At 44.6% G+C, this 27284-nt stretch overlaps 1 protein-coding gene across 1 annotated transcript in view; it reads left to right on the forward strand.

The window, feature by feature from the left end:
• Window positions 1-235: 235 nt before the first annotated feature.
• The window catches only part of LOC118845288 (zinc finger protein 420-like), a 34479-nt gene continuing 7430 nt past the window's right edge, over window positions 236-27284 (forward strand). Inside the window, exons 1-4 of the mRNA XM_036753211.1 lie at window positions 236-425; window positions 933-1101; window positions 1366-1614; window positions 9760-10439. Coding sequence (XP_036609106.1) covers window positions 236-425; window positions 933-1101; window positions 1366-1614; window positions 9760-10439 — 1288 coding nt within the window. The remainder of the gene's footprint in view (window positions 426-932; window positions 1102-1365; window positions 1615-9759; window positions 10440-27284) is intronic.

Below are 27284 nucleotides of genomic sequence, written 5' to 3' on the forward strand. Positions count from 1 at the left end.
ATGCAAGAAATTTGGCAGAAGCTTTAGTGTAGGACCGATCCTTTTTCCTCAGCAGAGAGTATCTATAGGAAAGAGTCTCCATAACCTTGATGCACAGAGAAAGAGCTTACAGCTAGATTCAGAGCTATGTAAAAGTAGTAGAAGCTGCTCAAAGAGGATCTTTGCTAAGTATAATGAATGTGGAAAGTCTTTCAGGAGTAAGTCAGCATTTAGTGAATATCAAAGAATGCATACTATGGGGAAGGTTTATGAATGTAAGGAATGTGGGAAGGCCTTTAACCACAGCTCATCCCTTATTTCCCATCAGAGAATTCGTACTGGAGAGAAACCTTACAAATGTAATGAATGTAATAAAACATTGACCTATAGCTCATCCCTTACTTCTCATCAAAGAATCCATACAGGAGAGAAACCATATGAATGCAGTGAATGGGGGAAAACTTTCACGTGTAGCTCATCCCTTACTTACCATCTCAGAATTCATACTGGAGAGAAACCATTTGAATGTAATGAATGTGGAAAGGCCTTCCACTTAAGTACACATCTTATTGAACACCAGAGGCTTCATACTGGAGAGAAAACTTACAAATGTAATGAACATGGGAAGGTTTTCCATTTGAATATTCAATTTACTCTACATCAGAGAATCCATACTGGAGAGAAACCTGGATGTCCTGCATGTGGAAAGGCTTTCCGCCAGAACAGACAACTCATTCAACATCACATAATTCACACAGGAAATAAACCAAATGAATGTGGACAGTCCTTCCACAGAAGAACAGATCTTGTCAATCATCAAAAAATGTGTATTGGAGAGAAACCTTTTGAATGTAATGAATGTGGGAAAGCTTTTTGCTGGATGGCACAGCTTACTAGACACCAGAAGAATCATACTGGAGAGAAACCTTATGAACGTAATGAATGTGGAAAAGCCTTTGGCCAGAGATCAGGGCTTAATCGATATCAGAAAATCTATAGTAAAGAAAAGCCTTATAAATGTGATGAATGTGCAAAGGCATTCTGTGAACAAATGCAACTTACTCGACATCAGAAAATCCATACTAGAGGGAAACCTTATGAATGTAATGAATGTGGGAGGAGGTTCTGGGAAAGCATACAACTTAATCAACATCAAAGAATTCACACTGGAGAGAAACCTTATGTATGTAATCAGTGTGGAAAATCTTTCCAAGAAAAGATAAAACTTAACCAACATCAAAAAATTCACACTGGGGAGAAACCTTATGAACGTAAGGAATGTGCAAAGGCTTTTTGCCTGAGCATGCAACTTATTCTACATCAAAGAATTCATACTGGAGAAAAATCTTATGAATGTAATCAGTGTGGGAAGGGCTTCCTTCTTAGTGCACAACTTATTCATCATCAGAGATTTCACACTAGAAAGAAACCTTATGAATGTAATGAATGTGGAAAGGCTTTCCACTGGAGCTCAGGACTCATTGAACATCAGAGAATTCATATAAGAGTGAAGCCTTTTGAATGTAATGAATGTGGGAAGGCCTTCAATTGCAACTCATCCTTTACTTACCATCAGAGAATTCATACTGGAGAGAACCCTCATGAATGTAATAAATGTGGGAAGACCTTCCAAAGGCACTTAACAACTGACACAACATCAGATAGTTCATACTGAAAAGAAACCTTATGGATGTAATGAATGTGAGAAGGCCTTTTGCTTGAGGTCACAACTCTCTAGACATCAGAGGTTTCATGTTTTACAGAAATATAATGAATGGGGGAAAACATTCCATCAGAGCCCACAATTTACTGATAAATATACAAGATATGAAATCAAGGAAATTTCACCACCAAACAATTTATACAGATGAATTCCACAAATGAAATTAATATAGAAAAATCTTAAATTACAAGTCATCCCTCATTTCTTCCTGGCTTCATAATCTACTATAATCAATTGAGTTTCTGCCTGTTTGGGAACTCTCCCTCCTGTGGTGATCAAATAATGGACCTTTGGTTTAGTCCTTGTCATTCAGAGCAAAAACTTGCTTCTGAAAAATCCCTCCTTTTCTGTTAGTTTCCCCCATTCTTTTACCCTTACATATTTCAGTCATTCCTTTCCTTAGTGTCAATCCACTTCCAGTGCCAACTCAGTATGGTAGCCTCCAATACCTCTGTTTGAGGTGGCGGTTAGAACATGAAACTCAATATTCTGGTCTGTCATGATCTTTCTGGATCATGCCTTCATTAACCAGTGTGTTAGATAGCCCTTCTAGCTTTGTGTCATCTGAAAATCTGATAAGGATGATATCTGTGGTTTTGTCTAAGTCACTAATATTGTTAAATTCCTTAAGTTAATTAATTTTTTTAGTTTTGTAAGGATCATGCATAGCAAGCTGCCTCATTTGTTTTAACAATCTGGCTAGCAGCTGTTGCAGGGTTGAAAGACCAACACAAGCCCAACAACAAGCATGCTACCAGCACACTGCAAAAGCCCAGGTTCTTTTGATCTGCTTTACTAAGGAAAGCAATGTTAAGGGGTTGACAAATTTGCTTTAATCCAGCATACAGACATCATTCACTTAGTTCAGGGGAAAAAGCCAGTACCCTGAACTTCAGGCAAAATACAAACACATTACAAACATCGACAGACAGACCAAATACAATTCATAGTTACCAACACCTAAGTTCAGCCCAGGAGCTCATAACAAGGGCTGGCCCAGAGTCATGCACAGCACCACAGCTGTGGGTGAGAGCTCTGAAAAAGAGAAAGCCAACCCCTAGTTTTTTATCTTTTTCAGAGTCAAGGGTGAGTCACACATGCAACTCACCCACATGACCTAAAATCGTCACAAAGAGACGACTTAAACCCACATGGTCCAAAAGCCTCTGATGTCTCAAACATGTCACTCAAACTCATGTGTAAACTAGGCCTTCCCCTGAGGCAAGGAGGTCACCAAGGACTCCTAATCTAATCAAGGAAACAAAGGCCAAACTCTTCAAGGGCACTTGGTTGAACTGAGTGCTAAGAGCCCATTTTGTTTACCAACACAGTGCCCTCTCCTCTTTACCTGGAACCACTTCCCTGCCTCTGTCTGAAATTCTCCATATCTAGAGTTTTCCATGCTGGAAACTTCTAAGTTCTGGGGTTGACTGGAGGGGCATACTTCCCCTGGCCACTCCATAGTGTCTCCCTGCCTAGGAGTAAGACGAGAAACCATTTTGAAACATGCAAATACTATACACACCTTATATCACCCATGGTCTGCAGCAATCCTGTGGAGGATTCAACCTAGGCATTCTCATGACTAATGAGGAGTGATGAAAGCTTGGTGTAACTGGAGTGTGCCAGGGGCAGCCTTGCAAGATTACTGACCTTTTTTGCTGTGGCCTTAAGATAACTAAACCCAAAATCAAGCAACAGCCTTCTGGTTGCATCCTTGTCCTGGTGACTGTGACCCTATTGTATTCTTTGCCTTGAAACCTTGTTCTCCTCCCCTACTTCTCTCTTCTGCCCTCTACCATTTTCTTGGGTATCACACTTTGGGCTTTGTCCCTTACCTTCTATGATGTAGGCTAAAATGAAGCTCAGTCAAAGCAGTTGACTCAGGTTTATTTGGACACAATCTAATTCTATAATAGGGGCATCAGCAGGTTCCTTTGGCATCAAAGACATCTTGCCAGTGAGGACGTAAGTAGTGTTTGGTAATTTAACTCCAGCCACATCAAAATTTTCCACTTGATGAAGTGAAGAAAAAAAAAAAAGCTATAGGGCTAGTGTTGTTTTCAGTTTGAAAAGAGAGAGCAGTCTGGGCTCCTGGAAGCTGCTGACCTGCATCAGCACTGTTTGCCAGAGAATTATGTAGCAAACTGAAAAAAAGAAAAAAAACTCCAAAATGCAAGTATAAAATATAACAACTCTATCTTATTCTTGGCTGGAAAATTACTGTCTGCATGAAGTCAGAGATGGATAAAGGCACTTCAGAATGTCAGGTTCTCTTTTACAAGCAAAATTACTGCATATAAGTGACTCCTGTCATTGGTAATGGCCTTTACGGTCTAGTAAGCAGAGGCTCCTTATTTTCTCTCCCAAAGTGAGGGAAGCGAGTTAGATATACTTTTCCCCCCCAGAATTCAATTAATGTTGTTTCTATTAATCCATTTTTCATTTGATATCAGATTTTGGTGCATATACCAACACATGCCTACACACTCTTTCCAAACAAAGAAGTCAATAGTCATCCCACTTAAAACATCATCTAATGATTTGGAACAGTGTGTCTTTATTTCCTTGAAGCAGAGAGAATGACCCGCGGGTCCCAAATACCATTATCGGTGATAGTTATAGATTCTCTTTCCTTCATAAGGCTAATAAGGCATATCTTTACTTCAAAACAACCTAAGGACAATCTTTGACAGGGGGTAAGCAGAAAAGAGTGGGGAAAATGAAGTGAATGTAGACTGATGTATTGTTTGTTGTTCTTGTTGTATTTGTCCTTCGTTCTCAAAGAGGACCATGACATCAGGGAAATGATGACACAACTTGCAGTTGACTTCGATTTGAGGGAGGACTGTGCAAGGTCACCAGCCTCACTTTCTCCTCCAGAGCCATCTGGGTCCAGTGGCCTGATATTCACCAGAACAACTGAAGATGGCCCAGGATGCATTGGGAGACCCTGGCCCTTTCAGGCTAAGGTCTTTTCAGGTTCTCACTTTGAGTGAGGTAAGACCCATTCAGTGAAAAGGCCTCTTTAAGAAGTTAAACAAGGGATGGCCCCTTTAATCAAAATTTAAAAATAAATCAAACTAGGAGAAGACTTTCAGGGTTCCTGGCTAAAAAAAGAAACAGTTATATTTGGTATTTACAATCATTCTGTGCTAGGAGGGCAGGTATCTGTTGTCCAGTCTATGTGCTCCATAGTGAATTGGGTTTAAGACTTGGTTTTTTAGTAAGAAATCTAACCAGTATACCTGGAAGTTAAGGAGGCAGCCTTCAACCATCACAGTGGAGCACGGAGAGGAGGCAGAGGCAGAGGATACTCACAGGTTGTGCTCATCCTTCATTCTTGAAGAGGACTATGATATCAAGGAAATGATGATGTGACTTGCAGTTGACTCCTCTGATGAGTTGTTACTGAGTTGTCAAATAAACTCTGGCACTAAATGATGTTTTGGATGGGAAAGTGTAATTTATTTACCCATCATCATTAGGTGGGTGGTAAGACATTTTACATTAGTTTTCCAGCTAACTGAAATTTACCCATTCAAGTGTCAAAAATTGTGTTTATTTGAACTGTCCTTAAAATAGGAAGCATTTGGAAGAGAAAATGAGATTTGGAGACAGATGACCCAGTTTCCAATCCTGACTTTGCCAACCTATTTCTTATTGTGGTTCTGGAAAATCATTTAAATTCTTTAGCCCTCAGTTTCCTCATGGTAGGTGATGGGGGTATTGAACTCCCAGGTCCCTTCTGGCTGTAAATCTATCGTCCTATGATTCTTACATTCTTAAAAGAGGAATGCAATTTAACCTTGTCTTGGGGACTTAGAACTTAGTCATGATGAACATACTTTGTGTAAGGAGGTTTGACCTGCGTATGCCCAGATCACCTAGCATGGATGCCCTCTGCTGCCCTCAGTTCCCTTACCAATTGGGTGTGGGAAGCCTCCTTTGACTGACTGATCAGTCAGACTTAACAGGCTACATCTTTAAACCTAGCCAGACAAGACAGTCATTTTCTTTCTTGTTCCTTCTTTCCTGTTGCATCAGAGAGTGAAGGTCACACACCACATGGGGCACCATGAACTGAACAGGGATGGGGAGATAGCATAGCTTTTCCACCTTCACTTGTTTTACCCTTTGGCTTTGGAAAATGGGCCTGGAAGTGTTTGTTTTGAGCCCTGGCAACCTTAGAGTCAAGATTCTGAGCAGGATGGGGCAGCCAGCCAGCACAGCAGGGAATCCTGGAGAAGCCAGGGGGTCTGGGACTCTAGCCTGAGGCAGGGACTGTTTTGAACTTGGAACTGGGGCTATGTGTTCTTTAGGAATTAAGGAAAGCTAGAGCCTAATCTCCTTCTCTCTTCTTCTGACGTGTCTCATTCTCAGCCTTCCATTTTTCTTTTAGGATTAATAGACTCACACCCACGATCTCTGTTTAAGTAAACACCTTCTTATAGCCCTAATGATCATAAAGCTCTTGGGGATTACATATATCATCTTCCCATTTGGGAATATAAACAATCTAACCTTACTAAGTTCCTCATGATTTCTCATTCATGTTTACCTTTTTATGCCTCTCTTGAGTCTAAATTTCCTATTTAGCTCTGGTCTTTTTTTCAGGAATGTCTGCAAGTCTTCTATTTTATTAAATGTCCATTCCTCCTCACCCCACCCCACCAAGATTGTACTCAGAGCATCTAGTTTGGTGAAGTGGATCAAGCTCTGGACCTGAAGTCAGGAAGACTCATCTTTCTGAGTTCAAATCTGGTCCCAGGCATTTACTAGCTCTATGACCCTGGGCAAGTCACTTAACCCTGATTGCCTCAGTTTCCTCATCTATGAAATGAACTGGAGAAGGAAATGTCGAACAAATCTTTGCCAGGAAAACCTCAAATGGGGTCACAGAGAGTCAGACACAACTGAAAAACAACAACAAAGGCTTGTACTCAGTTTTGCTGGGTTGTAATCTTAGCTTTTTTTTTTTTTTGATTTCTGGAATACAGGTATACCGTGTTTTATCACGCCTTGTTTTGTTGCACTTTGCAGATATTGCATTTTGTTTTGAAAGAAATTGAAGGTTTGGGGCAATCCAGTGTCAAGCAAGCCTGTCAGTGCAATTTTTCTAACAGCATGTGTTCATGTCATGTCTCTGTGTCATGTCTTGGTAATTCTCACAATATTTCAATTTTTTCATTATTAATATATCTGTCATGGTGATCAGTGATCATTGATGTTACAATTTTAATTGTTTAGGCCTCGTAGATTCCCAAAGTGGGCATCACTTCCCCCAGGGGACACTGGAAGGATCCAGTGGTAGCTTCGGGTACAATTGGGGAGCACTGAATAAAAATAAAGGGGTGGGACAGGAAGAATAAGAAGAGAATTTTGAAAAACTTTTATATATGTTTCATCTGTTGTGTAATAGAGTTAGTCATAGTAATTACATTATTTTCCAAATAAACACACAAAATGAAGTTATAACAGATCAGTGATCAAGTCTGCTGACAGGTCTTAAGCAAGTGTTGGCAGGAGAGCTGTTCTGCATTGTCGGCAAGTCCAGCATGCATTGGCAGGAATATGTGTGTGTAATGACTTGTTTGTGATATGCTATATGGTTACATGACAATATTGCCTCATTAAAATTTCAATACAGGAAAATCCCACAAATTTATAATAAATTATTAAATACAAAATGTGTCATTTAAAAAAAAATTATATTTTTGAAATGGTGCAAATCCCAAGAAAACATTAAAGGATTAGAGAAAGATTTCCAGGGGCCCCTGAGTAATTTTTTTTAAGGGGGCAGTAGGCCAAATGTTTGGGAACCTCTGGTTTAAGGGTACCATGAACTGTACCCGTATACGATGGTGAACTTAATAAATGTTGTGTTCTGACTGCTCCAAAGACTGGCCTTTCCCCCATCTCTCTCCCTCTCCTCAGACCTCCATATTCCTTGAAACAAAATAATATTGAAATTAGACCAATTAATACCCTTACCAGTGGCTTGTAAGTGTTCAAGTAAAAGGAAGAGTTAATTGATGTAGCAAACTTCACCGTTGTCTTATTTTAAGAAATTGCCCAGCCACCCCAAACTTCAGCAGCCACTCCCCTGACGAGTCAGCAGCCATCAACATCAAAGCAAGACCCTTCACCAGCAAAAAAAAAATCATGACTCGCTGAAGGTTCAGATAATGGTTAGCATTTTTTAACAAAATATTTTTAAATTAAAGTATGTACATTTTTTAGTCATAATACTATTGCATACTTAATAGACTTACATTATAGTGTAAACATAACTTCTATATGCACTGGGAAACCACAAAATTTGTTTGACTCACTTTATTGTGCTATCTCCAAGGTACGCTTGTATCATATTCCAAGCCCTCCATTTCTTTATGGTAGTAGCTGCTAAATCTTGTATGACACTGACAATGGCTCCAAGGTGGTTGAATGGTTTCTAGCCTTGACCTGGGAGCTCTGGAATTTGGCTATAATATTCCTGACGGTTTTTATTTAGAGATCTCTTTTTAGGAGGTCATTAGTGGATTATTTCAATTTCTATTTTGTCCTCTGCTTCTAGGATATCTAGCCAGCATTCCTTCATAATTTCTTAAATGTGTGAGGTAAATAAAATGTGAAGACTTCACAGGGAAGATATGTATAAATATATAGCTATATCTATACTAAGAAATGTTTAAAAATCGGGAAATAGGGAAGTGGAAAAATTCTGAGGCCATGAGAGTCGGATGGCTCAGCCTCTGGGAAAGCTTACCCTGAAACTTCTTGTTCTTTCTTATGGTTCTAGTTTAGATTTGCTCAGTAAGAATAGGGTCACTGTGACCTGCTTTTCTTTACGGTGAAAGTACTGTAAAAGAATAGAGACGGTCTCCCCCTTCCCTTATCCTATTCTTCTTTAGATTTACAGATGTCACCTCAGTTGTAATCATTAACTAAGGAAATGGAAATTGGAGTTTCTGTGCCTCTATTTCCTGGTTCTTTGTCTAGCTTTTGCGCTCAGATTGTAAGCCCACCTCCCAGCCAATGGTGAGATGGGTCAGAGGTGATCGGGAATTCTCTCCTGTTAGGTATAATTATTGATGCTTTGCCCCTTGTACTTTGCCTTCTTTGCTGGTTGTGCTCTGAGCTAGCAGAAGCTGCCCTATTCTCGAGAATGGAATAAAATTTATTTCTGATCCCACCCTGAGATGGCTCCTTATTATAAATTAACTTTTAATTGGTGATGGTCTTTCATCCCACACACTCTGACGTCAGGAAGTCTAATAATTCTTGAATTCTCCCTCCTCAATCTAGTTTCCAGTTTTCCGATGAGCTATTTCACATTTTCTATTACTTTTTCCATTTTTTCTACTTGTTTTATTGTTTCTTGATGTCTGATGGAGTCATTAGCTTCCACTCCCCCATTCTAATTTTTAAGGAGTTAATTTTCTTCAGTGAGTTTTAGCCCGTCTTCTACCATTGGTTGCCACATCTTCCTCCAGTGTATCCCATTTTACAGATGAGGAACCAAGGCTCCTCGCTTAGGGTAGCACGTAGTAAGTGTCTGAGCCTCTGTTTGAAGTCAGATCTTTCTGGGGCCCATGCTCTCCCCACTGCACCGCCTAGCTCCCGTCTGCTGTCTACACCACACTAAGGTTGCTGTCCTCGCTTCCTGTGATCTTCCTAAAGCGCTGGCTGGAACACACATGCTCACTCTGTGACCTCCAGCGGCTCCCGGTGACCTTTAGGACAAAGATGTTGGAATGGCTCTTTTTGGCCTCCAAAGCACTTCCGCGGCCGCCCGCCCTTCCTCTCACCCGGCACCAGGCTTGCTGGCTGCTCCTCCAACGGGCCCTTCCTCCTCAAGCAGCCTTGGCCTTTTCCCATGGCCTCCCTTCATTCAGGATTTTTAAATGTGTGGTGACCCTGGCCAAGTCACTTCACCTGTCTGCCTTTGTTTCCTCATCTGCCCTAGGAGCTGGAGAAGGACCCGGCAAAGCAAACCCCTATCTCCGCCAAGAAAATCCCGAACGAGGTCACTGAGTTCTGAAACGCGCCAGCAGCCTCCGGGGAGGGCCGGCGCAGGCGCCTCCGGCGCCGGCGCCTTCGCCCCAGCCTCTCGGCACTCCGGACTACATTTCCCAGGAGGCCTTGGAAAGGAAACGTCACTGCCGTTACATCATTTCCGCTTCCTTTCTCCCTAGTTTTCCACAGGTCTGCGCCTCCCGGAAGCAGAGTCCCGCCGCAGTAGGTGAGGCAAGGCCTGGCAGTCTGGGACTGGCGAGAGGGAGCCGGCGGATTGTCCGGCCCCTCGGTGCCTGCCCCAGCCTCCCCGGGGGGCGGGGGCTGCGATGGGGGCCGGGGAAGAGGCGGCTCTGGGCGCCCCGGACCCCGACCGGGCGGAGGGGCAGGAGGAGGGGGAAGCCGCCGCTTGCGAGCCTGCGCACTAGCACCTCCCAGCCTCTTCGCGCCCCTGCTGGGAGGAGGAACCAATCAGAGGCGCCGACCCCGCCCCGCCCCCAGTGTCCACCTGGAGCCCCTGTGGTCTTCCTCTCTGCCCCTGCTGCCTGCTTCTGTGTCCTAGGGGGATGGGCGCGCTGCCTCAGTTTACCCCCCTGGGAAGCCGCGCCTTTCGCTCTGCCGGCCTGCTCTCCGAGAGCACGGCCCTCGCTTTTCTTCCCCAGGAGAGAGCCCTGCCCAGCCCGAGGGGCAGAGGAGTGGAGAGGAAGCCATGGCCCCCCAGGTGAGTGGGACCCTCCTCGGTGAGGACTAGGGCCTGGAGGAGGGGAGAGCAGAGTCCAGCCGCAGATGCTGCCCCGCCGTTTGATCCTGGGCGAGTCACGATGCACCTCACCTTCCTCGTCTGTGTAATGGGCACAGCCCTCTGGCCTGGGAGGCAGAGCATCATCGGGGCGCTGACGGGGCTGCACCTCCTGCCCTCGAAGGGGGCATCCCCAAGGCAGACCCCTCCAGGCCATCTCTACTATGCACCTGGCCTCCCGCCTCCCCCATTGATCATGGAGTTCAAGGATCTGGGGCTGTTCACGAGAGCCAGGAGATGAGGCTCCTTCATCTCTGCGGGAGCCAGAGGATGAGTGACTCCCCCCCCCCCAGTAGGGGGCTCCTGAGCCTTGGAAGGGGGTCTTCAGAAGCTGTGCTGAGGCCAGGGTGTTTTAATAACCCAGCTAGCAGCTTCTGTGGGGGCGTAAGATCCCCGCCCCCCCCCCCCCCCCAGCCAGCACCCAGGAGGCTGCCGGGACACCGGGAAAGCACAGGTTCTGCTTAAACAAGGAAAGCACGGTGAAGGGGTTGACCAGCTTACTTTAATCTAGCATTCAGTTAGCATACAGACAACATTCATTTAGTTCAGGGAAAAACACCAGCATTCAGTTAGCATTCAGTTAGTTCAGGGGAGCAAAGAGACAAGCATCAAGAGACAGACCAAATACAATTTCATTCACTTACTTAAGGGGCAAAAAACCAGCACCCTGAGGTTCAGAACATTCATTTAGTTCCGGGGGGAAAAGAACCAGTATCCCAAACCTCAAAACCAAAATACAAACAAATTACAAATATCAACAGACAGACCCAATACAATTCATAGTTACCAACATCTGGGCTCAGCCCGAGAGCAAGGGCTGGCCCAGAGTCACGCTCCCCACCACTGCTGTGCCAACCGGAAGAGAGCTCTTCAAGCTGTCCTCACCCCTCTTACAGAGTTTTTGACATCATCAAGCGCCGCCTGAATGACCAGGGCCAATGGGTTCTTGAATTGGCCCCTCCCCCTAGCGTAGACTAGGTTAACACCCAACAGGGCTCTGGAGTTAACACGTCCCCTCAGCTAGCCCCATGACTCATCACACAGGAAGTTCTCTGCTCAAAGGCCATGAGTCTCTGGACTTCCTGCCCCGGAAGAGGTCACACAGGAAGTTCTCTGTTCCCAGGTATGGCCCAGCGAGGCTCAATGAGGTAAGCTGAGTCACTCAAAGAAAACAAAGGCCATTCTGGTTATACAGGGTGAATGGGACAGTACCTGGGACTTCCCTGGTGAGGAGAGTCCCTCCACCCACATAGGCAGCTCCCTGTCCTGGAGAGTTGTCCGAGCAGGTAGATGGTAAGTGATTTACTTGGCAGTGGGCTTCACAGTCAGGATGTCAACCCAAGTCACCCTGGATCCCAGCCAGCCCTGGGCCATGTTGCCTCTGAGATGACCAAGGACGAGATGGCACCAGACAGGAAGCGTGCCTTACGCACCCACTGCCAGGGATAGGCTGGCCACCTAGGTGGGCTGGCCCTCATCCCCACCTCCTTCTCGTCATAGGCCTCATCTTGGCCCTGCGTCCTGAGGGACATGTCCCAGGGCCTGGGCCCCACTTGGCCAGCCCTGGTTCAGCCATAAGATGTCCGGCCCAGTTGAGGGGCCAGGAGTGGGCTGGGGTGGCAGCCAGATGAGGGGCTGCTGGAGCTTACGCTGCCCAAGGGAAGATGGTTGCTCCTGGCCACTGGAACTCTGCTAGTGGAAGATACGAAGGAGGAGGGTGGGCTAGATCTGAGAAGAGTGTTCACAAAGCACTTTACAAGCAATATCCCTGCTAAGCTTCACAGCAGCCCTGGACGAGGATGCTGGTATCATTCCCATGTTACAGATGAGGTGGAGTGGCTTGCCCAGGGTCACACAGCTAGGAAGTCTCTTCCTGATTCCAGGCCTCTGGGCACTGTGGGCCCCTCACTGCCACAAAGAAAAGCACAGACTGTCATTCCTGGGTATCACCACCCTGTGCAAAGTCACGCAGGAAAACCTCAGGGCTCATGGGAAGATGTAGCAAAGGGCACAACACTCAGCTCTTTATCAGTGATCTGTAAGAAGAAGATGAGAGCCCCATAAAAGTGGCAGCATGGTTCTCCATGTGTTAACGTTTAAGAAACGTGCTGCGGCTGCTGCCTGTGGCAGTCCTGTCTGTGGTCCTGAGCTGCTGCTCCCTGAGCACTGGCTGCCCAAGGGCCTGGCCGGCTGCTAGACTGGAGGAGGGGGACGAGGCACAGGCAGGGCTGGCCGGCCACCAGCCGATCGACAGGAAAGGGGACCTTGTACCCTGGCAGAGGCTGAACCTGGGCGGGTTTGTGCACTGGGCCAGTTTCGTGTGGATGAAATTGTACATAAGCACAAAAATCAAACCATTCCCCAATATATCAGCTGCATTCTTATACATCTGCATTTTTAAAACCAGCATTACAGTGGAACCGACTGTGTGAGGAAAACTTCCTATTAGAGCAATAGCTCCTCGTTTGGTCATTTCAGTTGTGTCCGACTGTCTGTGACCCCATTTGGGGTTTTCTTGGCAAGGATTCTGGAGCGATTTGCCATTTCCTTCTCCAGCTCATTTTACGGATGAGGAAACTGAGGCGTGAAACAGGGTGAAGTGACTTGCCCAGGGTCACACAGCCAGTAAGCGTCTAAGGCTGGATTTGCTCTCAGGAAGATGAGCCTTCCTGACTCCGGGCCTGCCACTCTGCACTGTGGCGCCTCCGAGATGCCCAGGGCAGTATCTGATAACGTTCTAATCTAACAGTATCTCATGTGAGATACTGCAAACTTCAGAGCACTTTGTAATCATCGACTTGGAGCAGGTTTTGGAATAAGTGTCTCAATTAGGATGAAATAGTTTCCTCTAATTGGAAATTCGCATTTAGCTTGTGCTGGCTTATGTTTGGTGTATGTTGATTGTGTCAGATGCAGAGTTGGGGAGTTTAGTGTGAGATTTACTTGGCCTGCCTTGGGAAGGAGACCTCAGAAGGTGAACTTGGGCTGTAGAGGAGGGAGGGAGGGAGGAAAGGGACAATTATTCAGCACCTACTAAGTGCCAGGCACTTTACAAATATTATCTGCTTTGTGCAATTACTCAGCACCTACTAACTGCCAGGTGCTTTACAAATCTCATCTCCCTTGATCCTCAGAACAATTGTGTAGACTGGGTGGTAGGATCTCTATTTTACACATGAGGAAACTCAGAGGTGAAGTGAGTTCTCTAGGGGCATAAAGCCAGTAAACAGGGGTTATCTGTCCTCTTATGAAGAGGTGTTTGAGGTGAGGTTGGAACTCACAGGCTCCTTGCCTCCAGGTCCTGGGCTCCCTCTGTGCTGTCCAGGCCTACCGAACTGTGGGGGCTGCCCTCTTCATGCAAATTTAGGGTGGGTTCTGCTGAATGGCACCACCCTCGGTTCTTGATTGAGCCACCCCTGACTACCAGCTGGGAGGAACACAGTAAGCTCCCCTCTCCCCTCCATTGCAGGGGGCCAAAGACTGGCTGCTGGGCCAGAGGAGTGGGTGGGAAATATGCTTGGGTAGAAGGCCCATGCTGCCAGGGCAGCCAGGGGCTGCTAGGGCCTGGCTTACATAGGGCTTTGAGATCAGGGGTCATGGCAGCTGTGGCATTGCACAAGGGCCTGGGGGCTTTAAAAAATGAGCCAGGAAGGCCTAGGCAAGATATTTATTGAGTTGTCTCAGTTGGGGCTGATTCTTCATGACCTCATGTGGGGTTTTCTTGGCAGAGATACCGGAGTGATTTGCCATCTCCTTCTCCAGCTCATTTTACAGATGAGGAAACTGAGACAAACAGGGTGAAGTGACTTGCCCAGGGTCACACAGCTAAGTAGAATTTGAACTCGTGTCTCCTATTCCAGGGTCAGTGCTCTATCCCCTTCACCCACCTAGCTGCCCTTTCTCATGAAGAGGAAGGTGGAATTCTAAGTTGGCCACGTTAGTAAGCTCATGGCGAGTTTCAACAGCCACCACTTCTAGCTACACCTGAGTATAGTCCAAGGCTTCTTAAACTTTAGTTCCTATTCTGTGACCTGAGGGCACGCACAGTACAAAGTGTGCATGCTGTGTGTTCAGAATCAGGACTGCAGTGACTTTTCATGGGCAAATGCTGCTAGAAACACCTTGGATTCATTTTTAATTAATTTTTTGTTGTTGTGGGTTCAGAAATTTGCCAAATTTTTCATGACCCCATATGTGTTTGCAACCCACAGTTTAAGAAGTGCTGGTAGACCACAGGTGTACTCACAGTTTTGTAACAGGAAACAGTCCTCAGAGAGTGGGGCTGTTCCCCAGGCTAGCAGGAAGAGCACAGATGGGGAGTCACAGCTCTGGGCCTGCCTGTCTCTGTATTTGGGACAGTGACCATGCCCTCAGCCTTTCCAACACTCATCTGCTCTCTTCCCTGGAAAGGGGAAGATTTGACTGTTTGCAACACCTCCTGCACACGGAGGTTGTGAAGAAAGTGTTTTATAAATCGCAAGTGCGGTTTGTGTGTGAGGATTTACTGTGATTTTCGGACATAATTCAGATGCTGGTATAAACAGGCATACAACAGGTACTCAAAAATTATGTGACTCTGAAACCTGACTATAGTAAGAATCAGTTCTCATTCCAGCCCCTTCACCCTCCCTTCCCATGTCCATCTGGGGTATGGTCCCTGGCTGACCTCAAATTTATTTGTTGTGTCAGGAATCAGTGAACGTTCAAGGACGTGGCTGTGGACTTCTCCCAGGATGAGTGGGGGCACCTGGACCCTGCTCAGAAGGAACTGTTCCAGGAGGTGATGCTGGAGAACTACAGGCACCTGGTGTGTCTGGGCAAGGAGGCTCCTCTGGGGATTGGGGATCTGCCCCTGACAGGGTCCTGCTGGAGGTTGTGGGTAGTGTTTAGCATTGATATTTTGGTCTGTAGAAAACAAAACACGTGTTCATCAAAATGCGGCCAAAAGAGAGGGTGTTTGTGTTCCCTGGTCCTAGGTGAAGGGCTCTTGCTTCTGGCCAAAGAAGTGTTCTGAAGTCCCAGGGCACTATCTGAAGTCATGAAAGGTTCCAAATACCTCAGGATTGAATGGACCAAATGAGCTCATTGTCTGTCTGAGCTCAACTCCATTCTTTGTCCCCTTCTTATATCTTCGTGGGGAAATAATCCAGATCACCCATCCGATACCCTTTGTACCATCCTCTGCACCAGCCCAGTGTGCCACTGTTTCTGAAAGAGAGAGAGGCAAGGCCTGCCTTCCAAGGTGACTATCGCCATCACTTTGCCATTTCTTATCACCAGGCCTTGCAGTTTCCAAACCGGTCGTGATCTCTCAGCTTGAGCAGGGGGCAGCACCTTGGATGCCAGCACACAGAGTCCCAAGAACCAGTTGTCCAGGTGAGTGAGTGAGGGAGTGTGTACTAGACAGGACCTTCAGCTGGAGGCCCATTTAAAACATGCACCAGGAACTCTCTTCTCATTCTCCAGGCCTGTGGAGGAAAGCTGAGGTCTCCTCATACGGCTCCTTCCTGGACCCTCCTCGTTATCTCAGGAGTCAGTTTACTGCTGTCTCTCCACTTCATGCAGTCTCAGAGAAAGAGGGAAGTAGGTACATATGCTTAATGGGGATAGGTTTTGATCGTCAGCATGTCCTACTGGTTACCTTATCTGAGTGGCCTTGAAGGTCAGAATAGAAAGGAATCTGACAGATCATTTAATCTACTGCATCCCTGAGTGGGAAGCCCCTTTGTGAACTCCCCAGGTAGAGGCCATCCAACCTCTCCACTCGAAAATCTCCCGTACTGAGGAACTTGGCATCTCTGGTGGGAGCCCATGATACTGGACCAAGTTACAGGGGAACAGGAGCCTCAAGCCTAGGAATCATCTCCCAACCTTGACATATTTATGGAATCATCACCACAAGTGACCTCCAGATTGGGGAAAGCCCGGGTCCTGCCAGGCTGGAGATGGGGAAGAGTCAAGAAAACATTCCAACCAAGGAAACATCTCAAGAACACGTGGGGACAGGGACATCTTACATATGGCAGGAGGGTCATCCGTGTGCCACAAAAGAGGTCAGTTCTCTATATGAAGGAGTCATGATAAATTTGATAAAAAGAGAAGAAAAGCTTCTAGCTGTCTTCAGACCCTTCAAGGAAACAAGAGTGTCAGATGATAAAGTTCTAAAGTGACTGGAAGTGGTAAAGATTAAATACTCTAGGTTAGGATCAGCGAGAGCCAGCCAATGGGCTGGAATTTGGCTGCTGCTGCCTGTTTTTTATGGTCCTTTATTTAAAAAATGTGAAAACTATTCTGAGCTATATTTGGCCTTTGAGCTATGGTTTGCTGACCTCTGCTATAGACAACCTGGACCAAAAGAGGAAACGAGAAGTTTGGGATAGAGAGTGTGAGCATGGCCCAGGCCGGATATACAGTCATTCTGGGGCACTGCAGGTACCCAGACATCCATCTGCTGCCCTGCATGTACACGTATGCTCTCTCTGTCTCATTTACTCACTCTTCCTGTTTCATTCTCTTTCTCTATCTCTGCCAAAAACAGGGCACCTTAACAGTGCCTCCTCAACTTGCTTCAGTGCTAATTTCATTCTTCAGAAGGTGGAGGGGCCAGACAAGGAATTTCTGTTCTGAATTATATTCTCACTAACAGAGAGGGGAGGAATAATGGGAATCTGGGGGGAAATGACTGCATTACTCTAAAGTTTGAGATGTAGAAGAAGAAATCTAGGAATGGTTTGATGTGCATTTCAGATGTGGGGAAAAGCAGATTTTGAAGGGTTCAGAGAAAAATCAGGTAAGCGTCCATGGCTTAAAAGGCATTAAGGGAAGTTAGCCCAGGAAGGATGGGAAATGCATGAAAATGAAATTCAGAAGACCTAAAGTGAAACCACTCAAGGAGGAGGCAGAAAGGGCTCAGTCTGAAGAAACCAAGTGGGATGCCCGAGGGACTCAGAAACAACTTAAGTTTAAAAGGCAATGGAAACCAGTCTAGTTTACAGAGAATGAATATAAGAATGTAGCAGTTGGTATTCAGGGCAGCTAAATGGCACAGTGGATAGTGACAGGCTTGGAGTCAGGAAGACTCATCTTCCTGAGTTCAAATCCAGCCCAAGACACTTACAGCTGTGTGACCCTGGGCAAGTCAGTTCACCCTGTTTGCCTCCGTTTCCTCGTCTGTCAAATGAGCTGGAGAAGGAAATGGCAAACCACTCGTGTGTCTTTGCCAGGAAAACCCCAAATGGGGTCATGAAGAGTTGGACACAAGTGAAACAACAACTAAAACTTGCCCAGGGTCACACAGATAGTAAGTGTCTGAGACCGGATTTGAATTCGGGAAGATGAGTTTTCCAGACTCCAGGCCTGGCACCCGCATCCACTGGCACACCTTGCTGCCCTAAGAATGTATCACCATCCTACAAAGATATTATCAGGGATGCTGAAGCTCAGAATGAGCTAAGGCCCATGAAGGAATCACTGAATAAAATGCTTGTTGACCAACTGATTGCTCCTCATTGCCAGTGATGTCTGAAGGATCATAGGAAATAGGAGAGGCAGAGCCAGATTGGAGAAGGCTAAATGTCCTGATTTTTTTTTTTTAATAAGAAAACAGCCTCCAAATTATAGGCCATGGAGCTTGGCTTGGACTCTAGCAAAAATTCTAAAATGTATTCTTAGAGCTGGGTGTTGACGTGGCAATTAGGAAGAGCTGGCGTTGCTCCACTGTGAACAGCTTATGGTGTGCTGCACTAACCCCCTTTCCTTTGTTGGAAAGGATTATCAAAGTAATGGGTGAGGTGAGCTCTATAGTCTGGTAGATTTGAGCTGAGATTTTGATGAGTTCTTCTTGTGGGGAAGATGGAGAGGTTGGGCTTAGGTGATACTTGCAGTTAGATGGATCCAGTACTGGCCCAATTCAAAGATTAGTTATTGATGGGTCAATGTCATGATGACAAGAGGTCTCTAGTGGAGGGCCCCAAGTATCTGTGGCTGGCCCTGGGACTGCTTCACATTTCTATCAGTGACTCAGATAAAGACATAGACTAGAGGTTCTTAGCTTGGGGCCTGTGAACTAGTTTTTAAAAATATTTTTGTGACTATTTCAATATAATTGGTTTCTTTTGTAATCCTCTGTGTTTTATACATTTAAAGCCTTCTTTTGAGAAGGGGTCCCTAGGCCTCACCAGATACCAGGGTTCAGTGACACCTCTCATAGATGGTATTCTCATCAAGTTTGCAAATGATATAAACCCAGAGGTGTGCCAACAGAGTGGATGACAGAAGCAAAATCCAGAATGATCTGACTGGCCACAACAGTGGTGTTAAACAGAACTGGGGCCACCTATCCATATTTAAGGATCCATGAGGGCCAATGTCATGTTGTCTCTACTTTATTATACTTTTGTGTGTTTTGTTAAATATTTCCCACTTACATTTTCATCTGATTTGCCCCTTGGATTTTGTGTTTGATACTTCTGGTATAGAGCATTGGGTCAAATCTAGGAAGATGAGATTCCATGGAGAGGATGTTGATGTCTCATACTTGGGCTCCACCAATCTGCTTCACAAATAGAAGGTGGGAGAGGTTTGGATACAGTTCATCAGTAAACATTTATTAAGTGTCTACTTTGTGCCAGGCACTGTGCTAAGCTCTGGGAATACAAAAAGAGGCAAAAAACTGTCCCTGCCCTCAAGGAGCTCACAATCTAATGGATCATAATGATAATCTAACACATAGCAATTGTTCTGAAAGGGATCTGGGGGTTTTTAGTGGTCTGCAAGCCCAACGACTTAATACAACCTTGGACTGCTCCAAGATAGATGGAACCCTGTAGTCAGCCCTACTGCTGCTGTGTGTGGAGGTTGTATTAATTTCTAAGTACCAAGGTTTGAGAGGGACTGTAATCAGTTGGCATGTGTCCAGAAGATGACATCTGGATGGGGAGGGTCTCAGGCCCTCTCATAGGAGGATTGGATGAAAGAACTAAGAATCAGGTATGTTTAGCCTGGAGAAGGTTCAAGGTGGGGAAGGAAGACAATCCATGGCTCTATTCAAAGATTGAAAAGGCTGTCGAATGTCATTCTGATTGGCCTCATAGGGCAGAACATAGGGCAATAGGGGGGAGTAGAAAAGAATCAGAGGTTTCATATCAGGAAAAATGTCTTCTCAATGAGAGAAGACTCTGTCCCAGAGTGAAAGCTCTGCCCTGAGAGGTGGCAGGTTCCCACTCCTTAGAGCTTGATAGGCAGAGGCCTGATGATCCAGGGCAGGGATGTTTGTGGGGGCCCTCGAGCCTTTGGTTACAGAGTGTTCTGGATAGTCTCTAGTGCCCCTTTTAACCCTCCAAGGCTGTGAAATGAAGGGGATGTGATCCACCTGGGAATGGCCATTCCTTGAGGGCAGAGACTTTGTGTTGATGAGAAAGCTTAGACATGCTTCCATTCAATGAAGATTTTCCTCTTGGACAAATACCTTAATGCCAGTTACCACTGGACAAGGAAACTTCAGGCATATAATGACATATGATGACAAACACAGCTTTGCTGACTAGTTACCAGCCTCGCCTCCCTTGAATGATGAATTTGCTTGTTAACTTAAAGAATACAAACAGGCAGCATTTGCATCTCTATCTCCATTTGATCTCATCTCCCCCTGTATTCCTAGGGTTATATTTTTGTTGAATATGTTTATACGTTCTTGTAGTCAAGATGGAAGCCCTGTGCAGTCCTCACAGCTCAAGCCTTAATGTCCCTGAGAGGATGTATGCAGTAAGTATAAAGAATATGCAGAAGCTTTCAGTCATTTCATCTGAGCCTTCCTTCCTCTCTTTGCAGCTCTTCATGTAAGGCTTCTCATGTTTCACTGAATTCGTAGGAAAAGACAGTTGCAAAGGAGACTGATGCATTCACATATTAGGAATTGTTCAGCTATGAGCCACTCATCAATCCACTATTTTGCTTTTAACGTTCTGTTACTGGAAGTAAAGCTGCTGTGAATATGTTTGTGGAATGAAGTTTTCATTTCTCAGCAATATTCTTAGGGTTGGGTTATCCTAGCCCTAATAGCAGCATTACTGGGGCAAAGGCTATAGTCCCGGCTTCTTTTTCTGTATTTGGACAAACTGCTTTTCACAAAGATATCACCAATGCACAACTCCCCAAAGGTATAATTAGGTTTCTTCCCACACCTAGATTGTAAGAGGCTCCAAGGGATGGGAGAAGGAAGGAAGAAGGAAAGAGCCTCCTATGGGATTTCCCATTGCTGTTTCTCTTCATGGGCCCAGAAAATACACCCAGAAAAGATTCGCAGAAGCTCTTTTTTGTGGTGGCAAAGTGGAAGCTAAAGGGGTGCCCATCATTTGGGAAGGCCTGAGTCTACAGTGGTACAGGAATGTAACGGAATGTTCATTGTTATTGTGTGCTGAAAAATGCCTGCCTGCTAGCATGCCCTAGGGTTCTGTGTTAGCCTTGTTGGAGATGCAATCAAGAATGAGTTTTGTTTCCTGTGTCTAAGGCTGAGCTTGGTGGCTTAATATCGGGTAGGTAGTTAGGGGACTTGAGCATCCGGTGCTTCCTCATAAACTTCTAAACTACCCCCCCTCCTCACCTTTTCTCAGTCTCTTTACTTCACCTAAGCCATGTATAGAGTTGGTCACATACTGGATCTTACCATTATCCCCAGTTTTTACAAATTAAATGAAATTTTCCAATTAACAATCATTTTTTAAATTTTCTCTTCGTATCTCCTCACCCATTGGGAGGAAAAAATAATAAAACCATGACTCTTGCAAGAAATATGCATAATTAAGCAGAACAAATTTCCTCATTGGCCATGTCCAAAAAGTTATGTCTCATTTCTCTGACTTGTATCACTACTCCATCAGGAGATGGTGAGCAGTCTTCATCACCAGGCTTCTGGAATTGCAGTTGGTTGACACACTGATCAGCTATTAAAAGTCTTTCAAAGTTTACAAGGACATTGTTGTAGAAATTGTTCTTCTGGTTCTGCTCCCTTCCCTGTGCTTCAGGTCATTTAAATCTTCCCTGAAATGTTCCTTTCATCGTTTTTTGTGGCATAAACAGTGTTCCAGTCTGTTCACGTGCCGTAATTTGTTCAGCCATTCCCCCTGGTTGAGGAGTACACCCTTAGTAGTTCTTTGCCACTGCTGAAAGAACTGCTATAAATATTTTAGAGAGAACTTTTCCTCTTTGACCTTTTTGACACGTCCAAATTGTTTTACTTCCTTTAGCTTAAAATTCGAACATTCATCTATCTGATAATAACATCCTAAAACTTTTTCACTCTCACTTATCTCTACAATCCGTTCCCCACTTGGTGCTTTCTGAGGGTATTGCTTTTGCTCTGACCTCACTTTCCTCCCTGTCTAGTCCCTGCCTTTTCATTAACTGGCTCAGCTTTGCACTGCCCTCTGCTCTTGAACTCTGCTCCCCACCTGTTGCTGGTCAAACTTCAGCTTGGGGTTACTCCCACCACCTGCCTCCTCTGTTCCTACTGATAGCTGCTGACCAGAGCTGGAAGAAGTCACAGAACCACACTTGCTAAGGGCCCATAAATCTCATAGGGGCCTAACTTCCCCAAGCCTGGCCTATTTCTCCCTAATTGTCTCTCATTCTGTATTTCAAAGGTATTTCAAACCTTTTCTGTCTTCTAATGTCCCTTCTCAGCTGAGCATCTCACACACTTAATGAGAAAATTGAGTCTCTTCGACACAAACTCTCAAAACCCCTTCATTGCCAACTCTCCTCCTTTCTCTCTGTCTTTGACAGAGAAGTGACCCTACTCCTTAAGAGGAGCTTAATCTCATCCTTTCCCATATTCTCTAGCAGGTTGCTTCCTCAGCCATTCCTTCTATTGAATGTTTGATATTTCCCTTTGTATTGGTTCCTTCACTACTGTCTTCCAACGTGGCCATGTGTCCTTCATCCTTAAAAAAACTTCATCATTGCTTGTATTACCTTGAAACGACCACACGGTGGGGTGGGGGGTTGCGTAGAAGAGAAGGAGGATGTGTAGGACTGTTGTCCTACTGCATGGACTAGACCAAGCTGGTCATGGCATACTTCTAGCTACTGCCTGTTGCCTAACTGGATTACCTTCCTGATCGCACTCCTCCTGCTACTCCCTCTTGTGCCTCTGTGGCTTTTTGATTTAGCAGCATGGTTCCTTACTGTGCCCATTCTGAAGGCACCCACCACTTACCCAAGAGGGCCATAGTGTGGTGAAATGGGAACCTTTTCTATACTAAATTTAGCATTAGGTAGGTTGACCATCTAAACCTCTTTTGGTGACAATTTGCAAGCCAGGCCCACCAAGAAGATTAAATCAGGAGACAAAGCCATGCTTCTGGGCCCCAAGTAGTTGGTTAGAATCCAGACCAACAGGGCTGCAACTCTGCTGAGACTCACTTGTGAGTAAACTTGTTGGTTTTGGTGACAGCCAGAAGCAGCAGATTAGCCAAGTTCATTAACCTCTTTTTCTTAAAATCTAATGGGAATTGTTACAGAAGAAAGAAAACTCACTTCCACAGCAAGTCTTCACATTGACTCTGTAAAATTAGGAATATAAAAGTTGACAGGACCCATATCACCCAGGTCAGGAAGGTAATCCAGCTAAAGGAAAGGCAGTGGCTAGAAGCATGCCATGACCAGCATGGTCCAGCCCACATGGTGGGACTATAGTCTGACCAGCCTCTTTCCCTTCCCCCTGCCCCTATCAAACTCAGGGATTCTGGTTTAGTATTCAAAGGTCTATCCCACCCTTACCAAACTTGGAAAAGAAAATTCTTGGAATGCATAGATGACTGCCTCTTCTGATCATGGGTCAATATGTATTTATTCATGAGACTTTATCCAAATTTATATTATTTAGGGACAGAAAGAGTCCTCATTGCTGTCCCACAATTTGGGGGTTTTAAGAAGTGGTCTTGCAGGAGGAGCCCAGAGCAAGAATTAAAAAGATCTGGTTCTACTCCAAAAAAAAAAAAAAGTAAGCTCATTGAGGGAAGGAACTATTTTCTACTTGTGTTCTTGGTGGCTTTGAACAGTGCCTGGCACATAGTAAGGAAGCACATGATAAGTGCTTTAAGTAAACCACTTCTCCCTCCCTAAAGCTCTGTGAATGATCCCAACAGTGGTGGTGTTAGGCCTTCTGGACTTGGACTTTCCATATGGTTGGGAAAGTCTTCAAATAGTGGCTTCTTGATTTCCTGATCACTTTGGAACCAGAAAAGTTCTCAGGAATTAGGGATTTTTTTTTCTCCCACATTAAAGTACTTTGTGCTCTAATAACTTAGCCTTTAGTAAGCAGTTTAAGTGAGCACTTAATGAATGTATGTTGACTGCTCAGTGACTTGATTAGAAGAGCTCATACTGAGTAATTTTGTAGAAAGCAAAGTCTAATTCAGATAACAATTGCCATGGGAATTCTTTGGTCCTGATGGAGACAACTATCACAAAGAGATTAATTAAACCTTTCCTGTTGGCTCTGAGTAGCAGCAGCTGATTAGAAGCCAAAGTGGGTCTCAGCTCTTCTGTGGCTGGTATGCTGGTGATTTTTCAATGTGGGATACATTTTGCTATAACTTTTAGAGTATATGTATCTATATATGTTGATATAGATGATATACTATAACCTTGTTAGAGATTTAGAGGCAGCTAGGTAGACCAGGGCATAGAGCACTGAGCCTAGAGTTAGGAGGACCCAAGTTCAAATCTGACCTCAGATACTAGCTTAGGAACCCTGGACAGGTTAGTTAACCTGTTTGCCTCCATTTCTTCACCTACAAAATGGGAATATTAATACATCTGAACCTACTAGAGTTGTGAGGATCAGATGAGATATTTGTAAAGCCTTAGCACAGTGCCTCTCACATGGCAGTTGCTATATAAATGCTCATCCCTTTACTTCTTTTCGCTAGAGATGGGACACATTGCTTCTTACACTTCTGAATAGTTCTTATTGTTCTTACCTCCTGTTTTATAATTAATGGAAAAATGTTTTTATCTGGGTGCTTTGTGCATGTTATGCCTTTTGCTAGTTATTTATCAGATCAATTTAGGCCATCAAAATAGGAGTTGTCATTTTATTTAGATGCATATTTTAGTTCACTGTACCAGAAAAGAAAAGAAATTATTTTGTGCCCCCAAAGCTCTCCTTTGAAGCCCCTAGGTAGCATACAGAAGAAACAATTATATCTAGATGCTAAAGGAAATGTGTGAGAGAGCTGTCCATGACTCCAGAGAAGACTTTTGGTTCTGAAAAGGTCAGGAATTTAAGAAGCCACTTTTTAAAGACTTCCCCAAACATGTGAAAAGTTAAGTGCATACAGACTAATGTCACCATTGCTGTGATCTTTCAAAAAGCGTTTGGGGGTGGGAGAAGTGTTGAAAAAATATTTTTGTATTTTGTTCCTTTAAACTGAAGCTTCCTCATTTGAAATATTTGGTTGTGAGAATCTCAAAAGATCAGCCACAGTTTGGGGAAAGATAAAAGCATCCTTTTTTCCCCCTGAGGCCTCCTTTCCATTTAAATCCATCACAAAGTTTCTTTGTGGCTTAGTTCTCAGGCAGACCTAGGAAAACAAACTAATCTTGAGGGAAACACTTTCTGGTGCCTTAGCATTCTGGGGCAGAGTCGTGAAAGGAAGCTTCAAATTGTATACTTGGGTCTGAGAGAGGGTTTGGAAGTTTGAGAATGGGGAGAGGGGAGTTGGGTGGGGAGTGGTGTCAGATTTTTTTTCTTTAATGGAAAAAAATCCTTTGTCCTAAGCTTGTTTCACAGTTGGACCTTCTTTGGGCAGTGCAGATTATTCAATATGAGACTTCATTTTTTATGGACTGAAACATCAGTTTTACATTTTTCTGTTACAGTGAAAAATGTTTAGCTCAATTGTATTTGTACAAGCATTGTTTTGAGTTTTGTTTTGGGGAGGGGCATGTGTATGTATATGTATAAACCCTCAATTTAAGGGAGATGCATTTTCAAGCTAACCATGTCTTAATGTATGTTGCTGCAGGTGCTGTTTGCTGTGGGCTAAGCTAGCTCTCCCAAGTCTCGTGATGAAAGATGGTTTAATTCTTTAAAAAAAATTTCCCCTAGACCATACTATGCCATCTTCCTGTATATCTCTTCTCTCTTTTTCAGCCAAACTCCTAGAAAAAGCCGCCTCTCCTTGCTGCTTCCATTTTCTCTACTCACTTGGTTCTCAAAGTCAGTAGACTGGCTTCCAGCCTTATCACTCCACCAATGTCGCTCTCTCCAGAGTTCTCGGTGATCTATTAATTGCCAGATGTTTTTCAGTCCTCAGTTTTCTTGACTTCTTTTCTGCCTTTCTTCCTAAATACTCTTTCCTCTCAATTTTTTTGACTCACTTCTGGTTCTCCTACCTGTCTATCTACTCCCTCTCAGTCTCCTTTGCTGACCCCCTAATTGCGGGTGCCCCCCCCAAGGCTCTATCTTAGGCTCATTACTGCTTTCTCTACATTTTCTCTTGTTGACCTCATCAATTCCCATCTGTTTAATTATCATCCCTATACTGATTCTTGTTGATGGATGGATGACTCACAGTTCTACATATTATCTAGCCCTAGTCTCTGCCCCGAGCTTCAGTCCCACATCATCAATTACCTTTTGAAAATTCAAGCTGCATATCCCAGAGACGTCTCAAACTCAGCATGTTCAAACAGATTTCATCAGCTTTCTCCTACTCCTCTTCTAGACTTCCCTATTTCTGTCAAAAAATACCAACATTCTTCCAGTCTCCCAAGTTCATAATTATAGCATTCAGCAAATTCAGTAAGCATTAATTAAGCACCTACAATATGCCACTCTGTGTTAAGATCTGGGGAAACAAAAAGAAGCAAAAGAAAGTCCTTGCCCATCAAGGAGTTTACAGTCTACTGGGGTTAGGGGGAAAGAACAACATATATATACAAAGCAAACTATATAGAAGATAAGTAGTAAATAATTAATAGAGGCAAGGTACTGGAATTAAGAGGGGTTGGAGAAGGTTTCCTGTAGGAGGTGGGGTTTTAGTTGGGACCCAGAGGAAGCCAGGGAAAGCAGTAGCTAGAGACGAGGAGGGAGAGTATTCCAAGCATGGGGAGCAGCTAGAGAGAATGCCCAGAGCTGAGAGATGGAGCTTCTTTGTGGAACAGCTGAGAGGCCAGGTCACTGGACTGAAAATCACATGGCATGAAGTTGTGTATGGCCTAGCACCCCTGAGGTGAGGGCTTGCTGAGCCCATTTCAAGGCTGCTTATCCATATTTGGTGTTTATTTAGCATTCATCTCTCACTTGTAGCTCCAAGAATGTGTAGCATGTACAGCAGCCACACCCCTGTAAAACTGTCTTGACAGATGGGCTAAACAAGGTTAAAGGCAACCCATGGGCCTCATACCCATTGGTGAGTTAGATGGGTGTCGGTCTCAAGCATGTAAAGACTTCCCCTTGGTGGAATGGGTGGATGAGAACAGTTTGTTCCAACAGTCATGAAGGTGACTAAAGCAGGTGCTACTGAGTGCCTAGAGCTTGGTCAGACATCAAAGATGCCAGGCCATCACCAGTCATGTTGACTTTTATCTTGCCACTGGACTTGAGTGACTCTGGAAGAGAGAGTGAGGCTGACGACTTTGACAATTCTGCCTTATTTAAATCCACTTCACAGATGAGTCGAGACATCCCCCTGTAATGTCAAAGGTCCTTTTTGAAATTGAAGGACAAACAATAAGAACACATGGTATGGAATAAGGTGT

This window comes from Trichosurus vulpecula, chromosome 1 (assembly GCF_011100635.1).
Source record: "Trichosurus vulpecula isolate mTriVul1 chromosome 1, mTriVul1.pri, whole genome shotgun sequence".
In the NCBI taxonomy this organism is placed as follows: Eukaryota; Metazoa; Chordata; class Mammalia; order Diprotodontia; family Phalangeridae; genus Trichosurus; species Trichosurus vulpecula.